This window comes from Myotis nattereri, assembly GCF_964212035.1.
Source record: "Myotis nattereri genome assembly, chromosome: 2".
Classification (NCBI taxonomy): Eukaryota; Metazoa; Chordata; class Mammalia; order Chiroptera; family Vespertilionidae; genus Myotis; species Myotis nattereri.
Window position 1 is genome coordinate 24,377,871 of NC_138076.1, and position 20,499 is coordinate 24,398,369.

General features: G+C 38.5%; 2 protein-coding genes across 2 annotated transcripts in view; both read left to right on the top strand.

The window, feature by feature from the left end:
• The window catches only part of LOC308512647 (A disintegrin and metallopeptidase domain 3-like), a gene marked incomplete at both ends in the record, with an annotated part of 37,629 nt that extends 21,740 nt beyond the window's left edge, over positions 1-15,889 (top strand). The window contains 4 exons of the mRNA XM_081082247.1: positions 6,825-6,896; positions 7,393-7,559; positions 9,295-9,376; positions 15,746-15,889. Coding sequence (XP_080938373.1) covers positions 6,825-6,896; positions 7,393-7,559; positions 9,295-9,376; positions 15,746-15,889 — 465 coding nt within the window. The remainder of the gene's footprint in view (positions 1-6,824; positions 6,897-7,392; positions 7,560-9,294; positions 9,377-15,745) is intronic.
• A 2,880-nt stretch (positions 15,890-18,769) lies between these two features.
• Positions 18,770-20,499, top strand: part of LOC308512648 (A disintegrin and metallopeptidase domain 3-like) — a gene marked incomplete at its 5' end in the record, with an annotated part of 51,275 nt that continues 49,545 nt past the window's right edge. Inside the window, one exon of the mRNA XM_081082248.1 lies at positions 18,770-18,969. Within this exon, the coding sequence (XP_080938374.1) occupies positions 18,770-18,969 (200 nt within the window). The remainder of the gene's footprint in view (positions 18,970-20,499) is intronic.

A 20,499-nucleotide genomic window follows, 5' to 3' on the forward strand; every position in this document is an offset into this window, starting at 1 on the left:
AACCAGAATCCCCAATTTGGGGTGTGGTGAATATGAAAACTTTATTCAGAGCCAAAGAGGTCAATGGTGATAGAGCACAGCTGTAAAAACAGCACAGTGTGAGGCAGGCCTGGGCTAGACAGCTCTGCTCTGCTCCTTGCCAGTCTGCATTGCACTGCACTGGTCTGCTCCCCTGGGCTTTGATATGCTCCGTTCTGTGCCTGTTTGCTCTGGCCTGCTCTGGTCAATTGCAGCAAGGGACCTTATGTTTTTTAGCTCAGCCAGGTAAACACAGTCTTCAGTGTTTGGTTGAAAGGGAAAGTGTGCTCCAGGATCCAGAGGGGAGCTGGCTTGTGTAGACAGAAATACATGCTCCTTATTTCCCGATTATCTCATTCTAGACTCCGATTCCTTGCAGTTTGATTGGCCCAAAAGGCATTGTTCTGATTAGTCGGAATAGAGCTGCTCTGGTTTGTCAGAGTTACACAGCTCTGACTGAATGGGGAAAGCCTCAGTCCTACCTGTTGAAAGAGGATTCCAGGGACTCCTTTATAAGGACTGGCTCAGATGGCAGAATCACAGTGCATGCTAGTGATTAAGTGCAGGCTTCTCTCTGAAGTGCAGTTTGCATGAGAGGCTCCTGTGTAGAAATGGATGCTACCCTAATTTTTTAATAATATGAGCCTTGTAGCCACCATGAGCCCTTTTTAGTAGGTGTCTTCTTTCTCAAGATTCACAGCTATGCAATACAAATTGACAGGTGTTTTTTTTTTTTTTTAACTGGCAAATTGTACATCTTAATTCTAATCCCCATTTTATGCATTCTCCCCTCCCTTCCAACTGTCAACAATCAATTTGTTCTCTGTATCTAGGAGTTTGTTTTTGTTTTGTTTGTTTGTGTATGTATGTATGTATGTATGTATGTATGTATGTATGTATGTATATTACACATGTAAGAGAAATCATATGGAATTTTATTTAAATTATTCACTAATTTTTTCTTTTCTTTATTATTTTTTAATTAAACATTTCAATGTTTACATTATTGCAGCTGTTCCCCTCTGCAACCCCCCTTTACCTGCCTCCTTCTCCCTTGGTCAATAACAAATTATTGTCTCTGTCCATGCAGTATGCATATGTGTTTTTTAGCTAATCCCTTCACCTTCTTTATTCATAGCCACCCCCGCCCCTTGGGCATCTGCCAGTCTCTCTTATACTCTCTAGGTCCATCCATGCTGCAGCAAATGGCAAGATTTTCATTTTTTTATGGCTGAGTAATATTCCATAGCAAGTATATATATATAACACAACCTTAACCATTCATCTATCAATAGACACGTAGGTTGCTTCCATATTCTGGTTTTGTAAATAATGTTGAATTGAACATAGCATTTCAAATTATAGTACTGTTTGGATTTATTTGGATAAATATACCTAGAATTGGAATTGATGGCTCAAATGGTAATTATATCTTTTATTTTTTTATGTTTCAATTAATTTATTGGGGTAACATTGGTTAATAAAATTATATAGGTTTCAAGTGTGCAATTCTATGATAAATTATCTGTATATTGCATTGTGTGCCAGCCACCTAAAATCAAATCTTTTTTTTTTAATATATTTTATTGATTTTTTACAGAGAGGAAGGGAGAGAGATAGAGAGTTAGAAACATCGATGAGAGAGAAACATCGATCAGCTGCCTCCTGCACATCTCCTACTGGGGATATGCCCGCAACCCAGGTACATGCCCTTGACCGGAATCGAATCCGGGACCTCTCAGTCCGCAGGCCGACGCTCTATCCACTGAGCCAAACCGTTTTCGGCAAGTCAGATCTTTTTTATCACTATACATTTGACCCCATTTACTCTATACCCCTTTCCTGTGGTAACCACCATACCATTGTTCCTGTCTATGAATTTTTATTTTTTAGCTTTTTTAATTTTTTTGAGGAACTCTGAAATTGTTTTCCATAGTGACTGTTGATCTATTGATGATAGTCATTCTGACAGGTGTGAGTTAATATCTCACTATAGTTTTAATTTGCATCTCTCTGATGATTAGTGACATATCTTTTCATGTGCCTGTTGACCTTCTGTATGTCTTCTTTGAAGAAGTCCTGTGCCCATTTTTAAGTCAGGCTTTTGTTTGTTTGTTTGTTTGTTCATTTGTTTTTGATGTTATAAGTTGTACGAAGCTCTTATATAGTTAGGATATTGACCCTTTCTCAGATATATCATTGGAAAATGTCCTCTTACATTTAGAAGGTTGACTTTCATTCTTCGAGAGCTTTATTGCTGTGCAAAGCTCTTTAGTTTGATGTAGACCCTTTTGTTTATTTATTTTTTTGTTTCCTTTGCTTGAGGGGACATTTCCAAAATTATATTACTCAGCGTGAAGTCAAATAGTTTACTGCCTATGTTTTCCACTGGGAGTTTTAGGTTTGGGGTCTAAAATTTCAGTCTTTAACCATTCTGAGTTTATCCTTGTACCTTTTTGCAACAAGGAAATGATATAGTTTCATTGTTTTCATGTGTCTGTCCATCATTTCGAGATCATTTATTGAAGATACTGTCTTTACCCCATTGTATATTCTTGCCTCAGTTGTCATACATTAATTAGCCATATAGGTGTGAATTTGTTTCTGGGCTCTCTGTTAAGGTCCACTGATCTGTGTGTCATGGAGTACCATTGTGCTTTTATTACAATAGCTGCATAGTATAGTTTAATATCAGGTAACCTGATATTTCCAACTTTGTTCTTTCTTAAGATTACTTTGGCTATTAAGGGTCTTTTTGGTTCCATATATATTTTGGGATTATTCTAGTTCTGTAAAAATGCCATTGGTATTTTGGTAGGAATCTCATTAGATTTTTAGATGCAGTGGGTGGTATGCATATTTTAAGATATCAATTCTTTCTATGCATGAACAGAATATATCCTTCCATTTATCCATATCTTCTTCAATTTCTTTCTTTAATGGCATAGTTTTCCAAGTACAGTTGTTTCAACTTCTTGGTAAAATTTAATACCTAGGTACTTTATTCTTTTAGATTTAATTGTAAATGGGATTGTTTTATTTTTCTTATTTCTCTTTCTGTTAGTTTGTTATTGGTGTATAAAAATACAAATGATTTCTGAATAATCAGTATTGTACTTTGCTACTTTACTGAATTCATTTATTAGTTTTAAACATTTTTGGTTGATTATTTGGGGTTCTCGCTCTATAGTATCATTTCATCTGCAAATAACAGTTTCACTTCTTCCATTCCAATTTGCATGCCCTTTATTTATCTTTCTTGTCTGCTGTGGCTATGTCTTCCAATACTATATCTACACTAATAAAAGCCGAGGTGGCCCTCGTGCCCTCTCACGACACCCTAACATCATCACAAGATGGCCACCCCCATGTTGTCACAAGATGGCCTCCTCATGTCATCACAAGATGGCCACCACAATATGGCCACCACAAGATGGCCACCACAATATGGCCACCACAATATGGCCACCACAAGATGGCCACCACAATATGGCCACCACAAGATGGCCACAACAATATGGCCACCACAATATGGCCACAACAATATGGCTGCCACAAGATGTATGGCAGCTGACGGCAGTTGGGGGTGACTAGGCCAGCAGGGAAGGGCAGTTGGGGGCAATCGGACCAGCAGAGGAGGGCATGAATTCCATGCACTGGGCTTCTAGTTTATAATAAAAACTGTCAGAAAAGTGGGGATAGACTAAAAAGACCTCATCATAATAAAGGCCATATCTGACAAACAACTAATATGCTCAACCATGGAAAGCTGAAAGTTGTTTCTTTAAGATCAGTAACAAGACAAAGTTGTCCACTTTCACCCATTTTATTCAACACCAGATGCCCGGTGCACAAAATTCGTGCATAAGGGTGGTGCCCCTCAGCCTGGCCTGTACTCTCTTCAATCCGGGACCCTTCAGGGGATGTCTGACTGCCTGTTTAGGCCCTATCCCTCTTGCAATCTGGACTGCTGAGTCCTAACGCTCACCTGCCTGCCTGCCTGATTGCCCCTAACCCCTCTACCTGCTTGCCTGATCGCCCCTAACTGCCCTCCCCTGCTCTGGCTGATCGCCCCTAACTGCCCTCCCCTGCCAGCCTGATCACCCCTTACTGATACACCCTGCTGGCCTGATTGCCCCTAACTGCTCCCCCCTGCTGGCCTGATCACCTCTAACCACCTTGCCTCGGCCCCTGCTACCATGCCTTTGTCCTGAAGGAAGGCACGGTGACCAGAAGATATCTGGTCAACCCAGTCTAACTAGCATATTACCCTTTTATTAGTATAGATGGATGTTGGATTTTGTCCAATGCTTTTCCTTCATTTATTGATATGATGAGAATTTTTTCCTTCATTTTACTTATATGGTGTATCACATTAATTGAACTAGCCTTGCATCCCATGAAAAAATCCCACTTGATCATGGTATATGACCTTTTTAATGTAGCACTGAATTCATTTTGCTACTATTTTGTTGAGGAATTTTACATTGATCTTCTTCAGAGACAGTGACCTGCATTTTTATTATTTTTTGTTACGTCTTTGGTTTTGTTATCAGGTTAATGCTGGCATTGTAAAATTAGTTTGGGAGCCTTCTTCCCTCCTCATTTTTTTGGAATATTTGAGAAGACTAGGTATTCATTATTTAATGTTTGGTGAATTCACCTGTGAAGCCACCTGGTCCAAGTCTTTTGTTTGTTGATAGTTTTTCTTGCTGCTTTGATTTCATTAGCAGTTTTTTGTTGTTGTTGTTGTTTTCAGATTTTCTGTTTTTTCCCGATTCAGACTTGGAAGATTGTATTTTCCCAGGAATTTGTCTGTTTCTTCCAGGTAGTCCACTTTGTGGCATATAATTGATCATACTATTTTTATATAATCTTTTGCATTTATGTGGTACCAGTTTTCACTTCTCTTTCATTTCCAATATTTTTTATTTGAAACTTCTCTTTTTTGTGATGATTTTGAGTAAATGTCCATCAAATTTGTTTATCTTTTCAAAGATCCTGATCTTGGTTCCATTAATCTTTCCTATTGTTTTTGTTCAGACTATACTTTGTTTATTTTCACTGTGATCTTTATTATTTTCTTCATTTTACTGACTTTGGTTTTTGTTTGTTCTTTTTCTACTTTCTTGAGGTGTAGTTATAGTGTTTACTTGCGATTATTCTTGCTTTGTGAGTTATGCCTCTCTTGCTATAAATTTTCCTCCTAGCACTACTTTGGCTGTGTGCCATAGATTATGGATGATTGTGTTTTCATTTATCTCAAGGTATCTTTTTAATTTTTTATATTATTGTTAATTCCTTTCTTGTCCAGTAGCATGATATTTATTCTTTATGTGTTTTTTATTTTTCACTTTTCTTCTGGTAAGTTATTTTTTGTTTCATAGATTTGTGATTGGAGAAGATGCTTGATGTGATTTAAATCTTTACAGTTTTTTTTATATCCACACCAGATGATAAGATCTTACTGATTTTTGGGAGAGAGAGAAAGAGGGACAGAGAGAGAAAGAGAGAGAGAGAGAGAGAGAGAGAGAGAGAGAGAGAGAGAGAGAGAGAGATCCATGTAAGAGAGAAATATTGGGCAGTTGCCTCTTATATGCATCCTGACCAGGGATCAAACCTACAATATGTGCATGTGCACTGATCAGGATATGAATCCCAAACCCTTTGGTGTACAGGACAACATTCCTATCAACTGAAAGACACATTTCAGGGCCAGTCTTCTCAAATTTATTGAGACTTATTTCTGGCCTAACATGTGGTTTCTCCTACTAAATTATGCATGTCCACATTAGGCAAAATGTCCTGCAGTTGGTCAAAATGTCCTAAAAGTCTCAATTGAATTCATCTGTTCCTCAGGGGTACCTCCTTAGCTTAGATAACCCTCTCCTTGCATAACTTGCCACACTGTTGATATGGGACCAGCCTGTTCAGTATTTCTGTTTGTCTTATCCATTTTGCCATCGCTTCCTCTTTTTATCCTAAGTCATAGGCCTTGTGTTCAGCTAGTCTTCAGGAGGTTCCCTTTGATGGCTGTTCTGTAATTTAGTTGCAATTTTTATGTCATTGTGGGAAAATGGGAAAAGGCAAGCAAAGCACTTACCTATCCTGCCATCATGACAGTAAGGTAGCCCAGATTTATTAATAATTAAGGAAACTATGTAAAATCCATTACTATGATACTTACTTTCTATTTATAATTCTGTTAAAGTTTATTTTATACATTTTGTTGCTGGCTTAGTTACCAACACATTTAGAAAGCTTCTATCTTTCTGATGAATATTTTGTCAATATTCAATTATATTGGTAAATATTATGTTTATTTTTAGGCTTAAGTTTTATATATATATATATATTTTTGGGGGGCTTAAGTTTTTATAGTAATGTAATGATTATGTTAATTAATATAACTATCATATTATATGGCCACTGCTTTTTGTCTAGTAACTTCCTGGTATATAATTTCATATTTTTAATATTTCTATGTCTTCGTAAAGTAGGTGTTTTAATTTTAATTTGCTCATGCTATCTTTTTTATAGGCTTTGCTATAAAAAAGTATTTATACATTCTTGGAATGTTAAATTTTGATGCTTAATTTTTGCATGTGTGAACAGGAAGATGTCATAATCTCATAATTTTCATATTATTTATTAATATGTAAAGTCTGTATGTTTATTAAGCATTTGCTAGATCTTCATCTGATTTTGTCTTTCACTTAGTCACTTATTGTAGTGTTTCATATCTATTGACATGTGGTAACTTAGTAATTTGCACAAGTGATTAAGAAATAAAACTTGTCTTTCAGTATGATTACATGGGCTCTGAAGTGGCCATTGCAACTGAGAAAATTGTCCATATCTTTGGCCTTATCAACACTGTAAGTGTTTATGCTTTGTATTCTAAATAAGAAGCGTTCTCACCCTGACCAGTTTGGCTCAGTAGATAGAGCGTTGGCCTGCGGATTCAAGGGTCCCAGGTTCGATTCCAGTCAAGGGCATGTACCTTGGTTGCGGGCACATCCCCAATGGGGAGTGTGCAAGGGGCAGCTGATCGATGTTTCTCTCTCATTGATATTTCTAACTCTCTATCCCTCTCCCTTCCTCTCTGTAAAAAATCAATTATATATATATATATATATATATATATATATATATATATATATTTTAAAAAGAAGCATTCTCAATTATGCAATAACATTATTTGTATGAATAGAATTAACATTTTTATAAAAGTATAGTCCTACCAACCTGTTTCATTTCCAATGGGTTTCATCTTCAAATTACAGTAAATTGAATATACTAGCATTCTGTATAGAGATGTAATGTTATATTTGTGATTGTCTAAAGTGTATATCATGCATCTTCTCTTTTCAGATGTTTTCCCAGCTGAAACTGACTGTTATGTTAACATCTTTGGAGATCTGGTCAGATCAAAATAAGATTTTATGTACTGGGCATGATAGTGAACTACTACAAAGATTTGTGTCATGGAAAGAAAACAATTTGTTTCAGAGGTCCCATGATATGGCATTGTTGTTGATGTAAGTTCCTTATTGCATTGTTTATAAAATTATTTGATATTTTAGCTATCAAACTACATACAAATATTAAGTATAATGACATAAAAGAGTGTATGAGTACAATGTTGGCAAAGTACAAAATGAAAACATCAGACAACAAGGTAGCATAAAAAATCATGGTAGGCCATTATTCTCAGAGTGGACTATTTACCTGTGAAAATATAATGAACGGGAAAATATAGGAAGTCTTGGGATATACATGGGCCTCTGAGGTTTTAAAGATTTTCTTAGATGCAACTACCTGAAACCATCATTTTCACATTAAATAAAGTATAATAAGTTAAGAGAATGCAATAATCCTATATAATAAAGAGGTAATATGCAAATTAACCCTCATGCCCTCACAAGATGGCTGCCTATGACCAGGTCGGCAAGGATGTTAGTGAGAGATCACCTAACAAATAAACAAGCAGGCTGTGTGGGGTGACCATGTTGGCGGGGGGTGGGGGGGCAGTTGGGGGCGATTAGGCTGGCAGGGGACGCAGTGAGGGGCAACTAGGCTGGTGGGGGGACAGTTGGGGGCAACCAGGCCAGCAGTAGGGGGGCAGTTAGGGGTGACTAGGTAGGCAGAGGGGGGCAGTTGGAGGTGACCAGGCTGGCAGGGGGTCAGTAAGGGGTGACCAGGCTGGCGCTGGGGGGGAGCAGTTACAAGCAACTAGGCCAGCAGGAAGGGGGCAGTTAGGGGGCAACCTGGCTGGCAGTGAGGGTATTTAGGGGTGATCAGGCTGGCATGCAGAGTCAGTGAGGGGTGATCAGGCTGGCGGGGAATGGCAGTTAGGGGCAAGCAGGCAGGCAGGCAGGTGAGTGATTAGGAGCCAGTGGTCCAGGATTGTGAGAGGGATGTCCGACTGCCGGTTTAGGTCCAATCCTGCAGTCGGACATCCCTCGCGGGGTCCCGGATTGGAGAGGGTGCAGGCTGGGCTGAGGGGACCCCCCCGTCGGGGCACAAATTTTGTGCACCGGGCTTCTAGTTGTATATCAAGCTGGTTGCAATTCACCAGGTTAAAATGGTAATGTGCTTACCTATGGTATTCCTGTATTGACCTGAGTTGTAGCTATTTAATCACTTGCAGTATACCTTTCAAGGGATTATGTATAGATTTTTATTTTAATAATTTAATTATTTTAGATTTAAAAACCTCATAATTCTGAAGTCAGAAAGAATTATAGAATAAACTTATAAATATTTTGGTGTATCCTGTAGAATCTAAGGTGAGGTTTGGGAATTGAGGAGCAACTTTAAGAACTAAAACGAATGAGTACAGTTTGTACATCCTATTTCTCTTTTTCTGCTGCATATTCTGTCTCTCTATTTGTGCTCCAAGCCAACATTTTTATATACTTTAAAGGTTTTGCTATGTGAAAATCATGGCAGTATTATATCCTGACTGTTACAACCTAGAATTATATCCACCCAGAACTGACAACAGTGTTGATTAAATATTTGGAAGGATCAGACACTGCTGTGTTCTGGGATGTGTATCAAATAATGTTGAAGCGTTTCTTGGAACTTAACTTTGTAGAAACTATATATGGTTACCCAAATACAAAAATGATTAAATGCATTAGAGTTAATACTAATATTTGCATTTTAACGAAAACATAGCTTCATTGAGGAATCCAATTTCTTTAAAAGTTTATTAAATTATTAATCATTTAAAATGCACTTATCCTCAAGAAAATTTTAATTATTTAGTTATAGGGATCATCCAAATTACGTGGGAGCAACATATCATGGAAGGGCATGCGATCCAAAGCTTGCTGCAGGAATTGCTCTGGTATGCATTTTATCTCCATCTCTTCAGTAGTTATGTACCCTGTTGAAAGTTAATATGCACTTCAAGGGGGAAAAGTACATATAGTGTATCTACCACACTGTTTTGACAAAATTTTAAAAAGTGTTTTTTTATAGATTATGGAAGCTCATATGGTGTAATACTAAAAAGGGTTTTTATTATGGTAAAATACATATAAGATATAGTATCTTAACTACTTTTAAGTACATAGTGCAGTAGTGTTAAGTTTATTTACATTGTGTTAAGCATATCTGCAGAGCTTTTCATCTTTCATAACTGAAACTTTGTACCCTTTGAGCAACATGGCCCTATTTTCTAAACCTTCTAGCCCCTGATAACCACCATTCTACTCTCTGCTTCGCTGAGTATGACATTTTTACATTCCATGTATAAGGAAAATCATGTAATATTTGTCTTTTCCTAACTTATTTCACTTAGGATTGTATTACGCTGCTACATCCATGTTTTTGCAAAGACAGGATTTTATTATTTTTATGGCTGAATTATATTTCATTTTGAGTTACCTTTTTCATATCCTATATAATAAAAGCCTCATATGCAAATCGACCCAACATGGAATGACCTGTTGGCCGGGGTGGTGCTGGCAAGTGGGTGCCAGCGGAGGTGGTGGAGGGGCAATTGGGGGAGGAGCCGGCCACTCACTGGCTGGTGCCATCCCCTGCAGGTTGCCTCCCACAGAGGGAGGTCAGACTGCAGCTTAGGCCCGCTCCCCTTGCCAGTTGGATATCCCCTAAGGGCTCCTGGTCTGTGAGAGGCGCAGGCTGGGCTGAGGGATCCCTAACTCCCAGAGTGTATGGATTTTCATGCACCAGGCCTCTAGTCTCCATATATAAAAGCATAATATGCAAATTGGCCAGACAGCATAACAACTGGTCGCTATGATGTCCACCAGGGGGCGGACACTCAACGCAGGAGCTTCCCCCAGCCCTCAGGCCCAAATTGCCCTATCAGGGGCCTGCTGGAAAACCTCTTTGTCCCTTCTCCTGCCTGGCAGGCTCTTATCGCCTGATGGGAAACAGGGAACCAGGGGTCGGTGGCAGTGGACGTGGGCGGTGCCAGGCCAAGACAGGTCAAGTGAATGGGGCCCGATCACCCTGCTATTCGCCCCACACACAGAGGGTGACTGGCGTTGGTGGTGGGGAGTGGGGCCAGGTGCAGGTAGCCATGGAAGATTGGCCCTGATCACAGGCAGACCTAGAGGCCCTACCCATGCAGAATTTTGTGTGCTGGGCCTCTACTGGTATAATATAGGGGTATATAAGTTTGCCTATGTGTCTGTGTATGTAATTGTGTGTGTGTGTAATATTTTCTTTGTCCATTCATCTGGCAATAGACACTTACGCTGTTTCTATATCTTGGCTATACAGAATAATGCTGCAATGAAAGGGCAATGCAGATATCTCTTCTTTTTCAAATATGTTTGATATATACTCAGAAGTCGGTTTGCAGTATCATATGGTAATTCTATTTTTAATAATTTAATTACTCCTTACAATAGTTTATAATCTCAGCAGTTTACAGTGCATCATGAAACATCACCAACACTCGTTATTTTCTGTTTGTTTTTTATCCTCACATGACCCGATGACATGTTTAGTTTATTGATTTTACAGAGGAAGAAAGGAAGTGTAAGAGGAGAGAGAGAGAGAGAGAGAAAGAGAGAGAGAGAGAGAGAGAGAGAGAGAGAGAGAGAGAGAAATCAATGTGAGAGAAAAACATTGATTGCTTGCTGCATCTAACCTGAAATCTTGCTATGTTCCCTGACTGGGAATCTAACCTGCAACCCTTTGGTGTATGCGTTGATGCTCCAATCAACTGAGTCACTCAGCCAGGGTATTTTTCTGGATTTTTAAATAGCAGTCATCCTAATTGATATGAAGTGATAGCTCATTGTCGTTTTGATTTGAATTCCTATGATTATTAGTGATGCTGAGCATCTTTTCATATGCCTTTTCGATTTTTGTATATCATCTCTGGAGAAAGGTCTGTTCAAACCCTTAGTACATATTTAAATTGAGCTATTTGATTTTTTGTTGCTAAATGGCAGAAGTTCTTTATATAATGGTTGTTAACCCCTTACAAGATACATGATTTGCAGATATTTACTCCCATTCTGTACGTTGCTTTTCCATTGCATTGATTTTGGTCTTGGAAACACAAAACATTCAAGTTGGGTGTAGTACAATTTGCCTATTTTTGCTCTTGTTGCCTGAGCTCTTGGCATTATATCCAAGAAATTAGCGTCAATCTCAATGTCATGAAGATTTTCCTCTATGTTTTATTCCATTTGTTTTGCAGTTTTGGGTCTTACCTTTAGATTTTTAATCCATTTAGAGTTATCTATTGCATATGGTATAATATAAGGGTTCAAGTTTATTCTTTTCTATATGGGTATTTATTTCCCATTGACATTTATTGAAGAGACTTATCTTTTTTCCACTAAGTATTCTGTTGAACAAATTATCTTTTTCTCATTCTGTGGTCCTGGTAACCTTCTCATAGATAATTTGAACATATATGTGAGGGTTAATTTCTAGGCTCTCTATTCTATTTCAGTGATTTATAGATTTATCTTTAAGTCATTACCACACTGTTTTTATTATGTGTGCTTGGTTCTATACTTTGAAATCTGTAAATGTGGTTGTTCTACTTTGTTCTTCTTTTTTAATATTATTATGGTCATTCACTGTCCCTTGAGATTCCATATGAATTTTGAGCTTATTTTTCTTTCACTTCTACCAGCAAATGCTGTTTGGATTGTTGTGGGGATTGCATTGAATATTAAGATTGGTTTTGTTATTAATGACATCTTAACAATATTATGTTTTCCATCCACGGATGGACACTTTTCATTTAATTGTGTTTTCTGTAATTTATTTCAGAAATAGTTTTCAGTGTTCCATCTACATTTCTTTCAACTCCTTGTTTAACTTTGTTTCTAAGTATTTCTTTCTTTTTTATATTATAACTCCAATTGCTTTCTTTTTAAAAACAGAAAATGATTATGTTTTCGTGTACAACATTTGTACAATCAAAAATAAAAACACTGAAATACTATCATAAAATAATGAAAAAACATGGTATATCATTCACACTGCATGACCAATTGTTGACATCTTTAGTCTTAAAGAGCTTCTAGGAACCAGTAACAAAAACATTAATAATCAAGGAACTGGAAAAAATGAAATTATACAAATGACAATTAAAGAATAAGAATGTATGATGATTCAGATGAACAATGACAGAAGAATAATTTGTCTGTAATATCACACTGTCAAAGAATAAAAACATTACCTAATATTTTTTAGTTTTGAAAAGTTTTGTACAATTTCAACACTCTTAAGCAATAACTGAAAGACCAATTGATGAGGAATATCTACAATTAGTGGAAAAGCTACAGTTTTGATTCAAAATATAAATTCAGGATATCCTCAACCATAGGATATCCAATTAATTGAAATTTTTTTTAATCAGATGGACAATTTCAAAATGAGTTGTATAGTAGCCAATGTATTGCCTAAAGACACTAATTGGATATCAATCTTTTTATCAGCACAACCCAAAAGGATGTGCACAAAAATCCATTAAGAGTAGATGACAGCATAGGGAATCTAGTCCTTGAAATTATGACTGTGTATGGTGTCAGGTGGGTACTGGAAGTATCGGGTGGAACACTTTGTCAAGTATATGGTTGTCTAATCACTATTCTGTACACCTGAAACTAATCTTACCTAATAATAGACACACATGTAAATTGACTGTCCCTAGCTACGCTCACCAGCCAATCAGGAGAGTATGCAAATTAACCCAACAAAGATGGCAGTTAATTGCATACTTAGGGGCGAAGCGGCAGAGCGAAGACTGAAGGCTCCATCCGGAGCAAAAGCCTGGGTCCCGGGTGCCAGAGGAAAACTGGTGCTGGCAGCCAGGGGAAGGGAAGGCCTTTTGCACAAATCTTTTTGTGCAACGGGCCTCTAGTACAATATAATACTGAAAAAAAAAAAAAAAACCAGTATATAATACGGGGAATAAAATTAAAAGAAAAAAAGTAGAACTATATACTTAACAAATTTCTATATCCTCTAAAATCTGAAAAAGATGATTTTTAATGAGTATATATAAATATGTTATAAATTTACCCTATCATAAGTGAAATTAGGAACATATGCACTTAGGACTCCTGGGAGCACTAGAGTAAGGCCTTGCAATGACAAGTCGAAGGCTTCTCTGTAATTATGTCTCCCCCATCACCTCTCCTGGAATTTAGTCTAACAGCAGCAGTGAAAACAGTCATCATAAGAGTACAGTTCTCTCCATGACACCCTTTAGGTCACTTTCAAACATGTGGTTTCTTAGTCTCATGCTTCTGATCTGCACGGAATGTCCACTGCTTTCAGATTATTCATTTTAAGTGTATGGATACACAATAAAGTTTTGATTTTATATCCTGCAATTCATTTATTAGTTCTAAGAGTCTTTTATGTGGGATATATTGTGTTTCCTACATATAGGATCATGTCAGCTCTGAACATGGATAATTTTACTTCTTCCTTTCCAAGTTAAAAGTCATATATTTTATTGCTTAATTGCTCTGGGTAAGTTTTTGAATATTAAATAGAAGTGGTGAGAGAGAGAACATCCTGCCTTATTTATTATGTTGAGGTAGATGTCTCATATTCCAATTTTCTTGAGGGTTGCTTATCACAAAAAGGTATTGAGTCTTGTGAAATGCATCTTCTGCCTTAGGTGAGATGATCATATGGATTTTACTCCCATTCTGTGAAATTGGTATATTACATTGGCAGATTTTTCCTATGTTAAATAATCCTTGTATTTCAGCAGAAAACAATCTCACTTAGCCATGGTGTATGATTCTCCTAATATGATATTGAATTCAGGTTGCTTGTATTTTTGTATTAATGTTCATCAGGGATATTGGCCTTTAATTTTTTCTTGTTGAACATGTTGTTATCAGGGTACTGCTGACCTCATAAAATGAGATTGGGAATATCCCTTCTTTGTTCTGTGGAAGAGTTTGAGAAAGATTGGCATTACATCTTTGTAAAATGTTTGGTAGATATTGCCAGTAAAGCCATAAGTTCCTGGGGTTTTGTTGTTGTTGTTGTTATTCTTGTTGTAAGGTCTTTGATTACTGCTTCAGTCTCCTTACTAGTTATTTGTCTCTTCAGATTTTGTTTCTTCTTGACTCAGTCTTAAACAGTTGTGTGTATCCTTCCCTTCTAGCTTATTAATAACCTGAATGTAGTAAGGTATTGAGCTTTGTCTCAAATGTAATGAATACAGTCATGCACCACGTAATGTTATTTAGGTCAACAAGGGACTGCTTCTATGATTTTGGTCACAGAAGATTATAGTGGAGCTGACAAATTACCATCACATAGTCAGGTCATAGCCATCATAACGTCATAGCACAACACATTAGTCATGTGTTTGTGGTGATGCTGGTGTAAACATACTTATTGCACTGCAGGTTGTATAAAAGTATAGCAGTACAATTATGTACAGTACATAATACTTGATAATGATAATAAATGACTATGTTACTGGTATATGTACTTACTATATGTACTTTAACATTATATTAGAGGGTACTGTTTCTACTTATAAAAATAAATCTGCTGTGAAACATTATGCCATTTTATACCACTAGCATCCTCCTACATCTTGTGTTACTGCATCTCTTGATTGCATCATTTTCTTTTGTGCTTGACCTAATCTCATCTTTTATTGCTCATCATGGCCCCTGAGTATACGAAATCACTGTTGCTTGTAAGCACCCACTTTGAATAATTGATCTGGTAACAAAATTAAGAGTGATTAAGTACTACAAAGGAGAAAAGCAGGGATTATTATGGCTTGCCAGTCAGGCACATTTCATTCTACCATAGCCAGATCTTGAAGAACAAGAACAAAGTGACAGAAGCTATGAAAGGATGAAAGGCAGCAAAACTAACAAAAGAAACTTCCAATGACCTGTAATGAAGACCAGACCAAAATCATAGAAGCTGTCCCTTGTTGACCTAAATAATATTATGTGGTACATGACTGTATTCACTACATTTGAGACAAAGCTCAATACCTTACTATATTCAGGTTATTAATAAGCTAGAAGGGAAGGATACACACAACTGTTCAAGACTGAGTCATGAAGAAACAAAATCTGGAGACAAATAACTACAGAAGTGTATCTCTCTCTGCACCACGGTGATCATGGCCAAAACAAAAAGTTTGTTGGTGATGCTAAACAGAATTGGGCCCAATTACAATGTTGGATTTACTGTCAGCTCTATGTGGTTTCCATAATTCCAGAATCGTTATTCACTATATAATAATCAAATAAGTGGTGAGGATGCCAGAGCTGATATGAAGACAGATGAAGAATTCTTGGAAACTGATTGCCATAGGAAACATTCAAAACGAATAAGACCTCCCTACGCTAGAATAGATACTTGAAAGGACTTTTATTCATAAAGAGTCAAAGTCAATGCCAGGTTTGAAGACTTTTAAGGATAGAATAATAGTGTTGCTTGGGGCAATGTCACAGGCTACAAATGGAAATCCTTTGTAATCTGGCCCAGTGAGAACCCCTGGTCTTGTAAGCAAATCAATGAGCATGCACTGCCTTGCACTCCAGAAGCAATAAGAAGTCCTGGATGACTCAGCTCCTCTTGCAGGGCGCCCTCCTGAATTGCTGTGCCAGCAAAATGGAGTACTGCTTGGAGAAAAAAAAAAACAACTTTTGAGATTTTGGTGTTTGTTGATAATGCTCCCAGACATGCTCTTTTAATTGGTGATCTTTATCTTAATGTTAAAGTGGTGTTTCTCCCTCCAAACACCACCTCTTTGATTCTTCCAATGGGTCACAGATTTATAGCAGATGGTAAGGCCTGCTATCTAAGGAAGTCCTTTGCCAAATTATTGCTGCAAGCAAAGGAGCCACTGAGAAGGCTCTGATGCCATTATGGAAGATTACAGCATATATGACCGAATCAAGAACCTAGCTTGGGCTTGGGGTGATGTCATGAAGGAATGTATGTGTGATATAGGGAAGAAAACACTCAAGAGGTTCCTCCAGCCATAACCGGTTTGGCTCAGTGGATAGAGCGCCGGCCTGTGGACTGAAGGGTCCCGTGTTTGATTCTGGCCAAGGGCATGTACCTTGGTTGCGGGCACATCCCCAGTAGGAGGTGTGCAGGAGGCAGCTGATCGATGTTTCTCTCTCATGGATGTTTCTACTCTCTATCCCTCTCCCTTCCTCTCTGTAGAAAATTAATAAAATATATATTACAAAAAAAAGCGGTTCCTCCATGACTTGAAAGATTTTACTAAGGACGGAAGGTTGCAAAATGCAACAAGGCTGTGGTTGACACTTAAAACTTTAACCTGAGTGTGGATGAGGTTGGCATTGAGGAATTCCTAGAGGATTTGATTTCTGAGAATTTGGAGGAACTACAGGAACACATACCTGAAGAAGAGTTAAGAGAAAAGAAATCTTCAGGAGATGGAAAAGAAGAAATTCCCCCAGAAAATATAGTGTTCAGGTTTTAGCAGAAGCTTTTACAGACATCAACAAGCTCATTAAAAAGTTTGAAAACATGGGCCCCAACACCAATATGTTTCATTAATAGAGAGGAATGTTTATCCAATTTGTTGACCTACAATTTCCACAGTATTCTCTTACTATCTTTTCTAAAATGTTTGTGACATTAGTTGTAATGTCCCAAATTTCTTTCCTTATATGGAGTCTTATTTCTTCTTCTCTTGGTTACTGTACCTAACAGTCTGCCAGTGTTCTTGACCATTTCAAAGAACCAAGATTTGTTTATTGACTTTCTCTGTTTTCTCCTATCTGGATTTTATATCTATTTATTTGCTTGGGTTCATTTTGTTCTTTTATTTTTAGCTCTTTGAGGCTTAATGTTATGTTTTTCATTTGAGATCTTTCTTGCTTGGTTGGTTGTTTTTTTTTTGTTGTTGTTTTTTTTTGAATATGGTTTCTAATTGATTTTAGATTTATTTATTTTTTTAAAATATATTTTATTGATTTTCTTACAGAGAGGAAGGGACAGGGATAGAGAGCTAGAAACATCGATGAGAGAGAAACATCGATCAGCTGCCTCTTGCACACCCCCCACTGGGGATGTGCCCGCAACCAAGGTACATGCCCTTGACTGGAATCGAACCTGGGACCCTTCAGTCCGCAGGCCGACGCTTTATCCACTGAGCCAAACCGGTTAGGGCTGATTTTAGATTTAGAGAGAGAAGAAGGGAGAGGGAGAGAGAGAGTCATCAATGAGAGAAAAACTTCTTTCAGCTGCTTCCTGCATGATCCCCACCATGGGTGTAAGCCTGCAATCCAGGCATGTGCCCTGATGGGGAATGAGAAAACCGGTGGCCCCTTGGTGAATGGGATGGCGCTGAACCAACTGAGCCACACAGGCCGGGGTTCTTTGTTTTTAACGTATGCATTTACAGCGAAACATTGTCCTCATAGCCTGACTTTTGGTGGATCCCATAAGTTTGGATATGTTCTTCATTAATTTTCATTTTTCTGAAGGTATTTTCTAATTTCCTTTTCACTTCTTTGGATTCATTCATATATAAGAGTATGTTGTTGAAGTCTCACAGTCATGTGAATTTTTAAGCTTTTCTTCTCATTAATTAGTAGTTTCACGCCATTGGCATTAGAAAGATACCTTGTATAATTTCAATATTTTCAAAGTTGTGAGACTTTTGTAGCCTAACAGGTGGTCTACACTGGAGAATGTTTATGCACTCTTGAAGAGAATGTGGTATATTTTGTTCTTATTGCATGGAATATTCCATACACCTATACTCACAATAGGGTCAGATACAAATTGGTTGGGACGCCTTCACAGTAAGGACTGATCAGGAGGCTGCGCGTCCAGCAGGCGCGGGTGCGCCTGGACTTGTAAGTCAGGAATGGGGCGGGGCCGCGGTGGCCAAGGGTCCGCAGGCACAGGTGCAGGCCTCCACCTGAGGAGCGGCTACCAGGTGAGCGCTGCGGGTTTGGCGAAGCGGCCCTCCAGGAGCCACTGCGGAGAAACCTGTCGGTGCAGGTGTGCGCAGAGGCCTCCCCAAGGCGGCCCTGGCCGCGTGTCGGCCTGAGGGGCAGCTCCTGGGTGATCACCGCGGCTCCGGCAAAGTGGCCGGCCAGGAGGCAGAGCTGCGCCGAGGTGGGGTGCACGGGAGGGGGCTGGTGCCGAGGGTTGGGGCCTGTGGGCGGAGATCTGCCTCCCTCGCAGAGTGAGAGATTCTGGATCAGCCGCAAGACACGGGCCCATGGGTCGGCCCGGCTGGGAACAAGGGGCGATGGCTGCTGGTGTGGAAGGATGCCCGCGCGGAGGGGCACGGACCCGCCTTCCAGAGGCCGGGGTTGAGGGGTGGCGCCACCTTGTGGAGGGACACCGCGCTGCTGGGTACCCCACCGCGGTGGCCCTCGCCCTGGTGGCTCTTGCCCCTCCTGGCAAAGGCTGCTTCACCACTCACCTTTCTGCTCCTTGGCCAGACCAGTGACCGCCAGGCGCCTGCGCACTTGAGTATTCACTGGAAAAATAATAGTGACTAAAACAATGTTTATTCTCAAAAAAAATTATTTGGATTTCAAACACTAACGTAATAAAACCACAAAAATCGCGCTAATTTTATCTGTTTCTTGTCAATTCCATTTGGACTAAAAATACCATTTCTTTTTTTTTTTTAAATATATTTTATTGATTTTTTACAGAGAGGAAGGGAGAGAGATAGACAGTTAGAAACATCGATGAGAGAGAAACATCGACCAGCTGCCTCCTGCACATCCCCCACTGGGGATATGCCCGCAACCCAGGTACATGCGCCCGACCGGAATCGAACCCGGGACCTTTCAGTCCGCAGGCCGACGCTCTATCCACTGAGCCAAACCGGTCTCGGCAAAAATACCATTTCTTAAAAAAATAAAACACATCACAATTTACCAACTTTTTATGCTATTTTCTTAAATTTATATTTGCATTTAGGCAGTATGCCCCCAAATTATTAATTGAAATGATCAAAAGGATGGAGAAATAATTTAAGCAATACTTTTTTTTTTTTTTGTATTTAGTATCCAAAGAGGATATCTCTAGAGGCTTTTTCAGTTGTTATGGCACAGCTGCTTGGAGTTAATCTGGGGTTAAGATATGATGACATCAATAATTGTTACTGTCCAGGAGCTGCATGCATTATGAATCCTCAAGCAATGTAAGGTGTTGTTTCTATAAACTCTATGTAGTTTTTTGTGGAATGTTTGTAGTAGTCTTTGATGTATAATTGCTTGCAATACAACTTATGAGTAAAAGAGATTTTTATGAAATATATACGTTGTTATTTTAATACTATTAATTACAACCAGGATTCAATATTGTGGAAAACGTACTTAATATTTCTATATTCAATGTTACAGTCTACAGAGAAAGAATTCGTTGTTAGTGACTTTCTGGGGCTTGCTATAGTCTTGAAGTGAAACTTATTGATTCATTTTGAAAATGTAATGGGCATTGGCTGTGTTGCGGGGTTGTGTGCTTGCCTTACCAATGGTTAACAAGGTAAGTAAGTCCTAAATATGTAATATTAGTGCATTAGGGACAGGAAGAAAAAGTGTCCATAGAATAAACAAAATATAAACATCTAATGATAGGTGCCCAGAAGGAGTAAATAGGGAATTCATAGGGAGAGGAAATTTTCTAATAGTAGTAATGTGGCCTAGGAAATAATTCTGTAGGGACCTGAAGAGAAGGAATGAATCTATTCATCTAGAGAACGTATTGAATACCATTGAGGGAGGGCAGGCGAGTGAATCTTAGATGGCAACAAGCTTGAGAAACTCAACGGACTATTAAGAAGAGATTGAGGGGTTAAGGGGATGACAATGAAAAGCAAGAGACATGGCTTGGACTATAAGGACATATATAGAAGGCATAAGGAAAATAAAGTAAACTGAAAGGAGGCTAAAGAACAATCAGTCAGGGGAAGAAGTCCAGAAGTAACTAACATGGGGTATGTAGGAAAGAGCCTGATTGTGT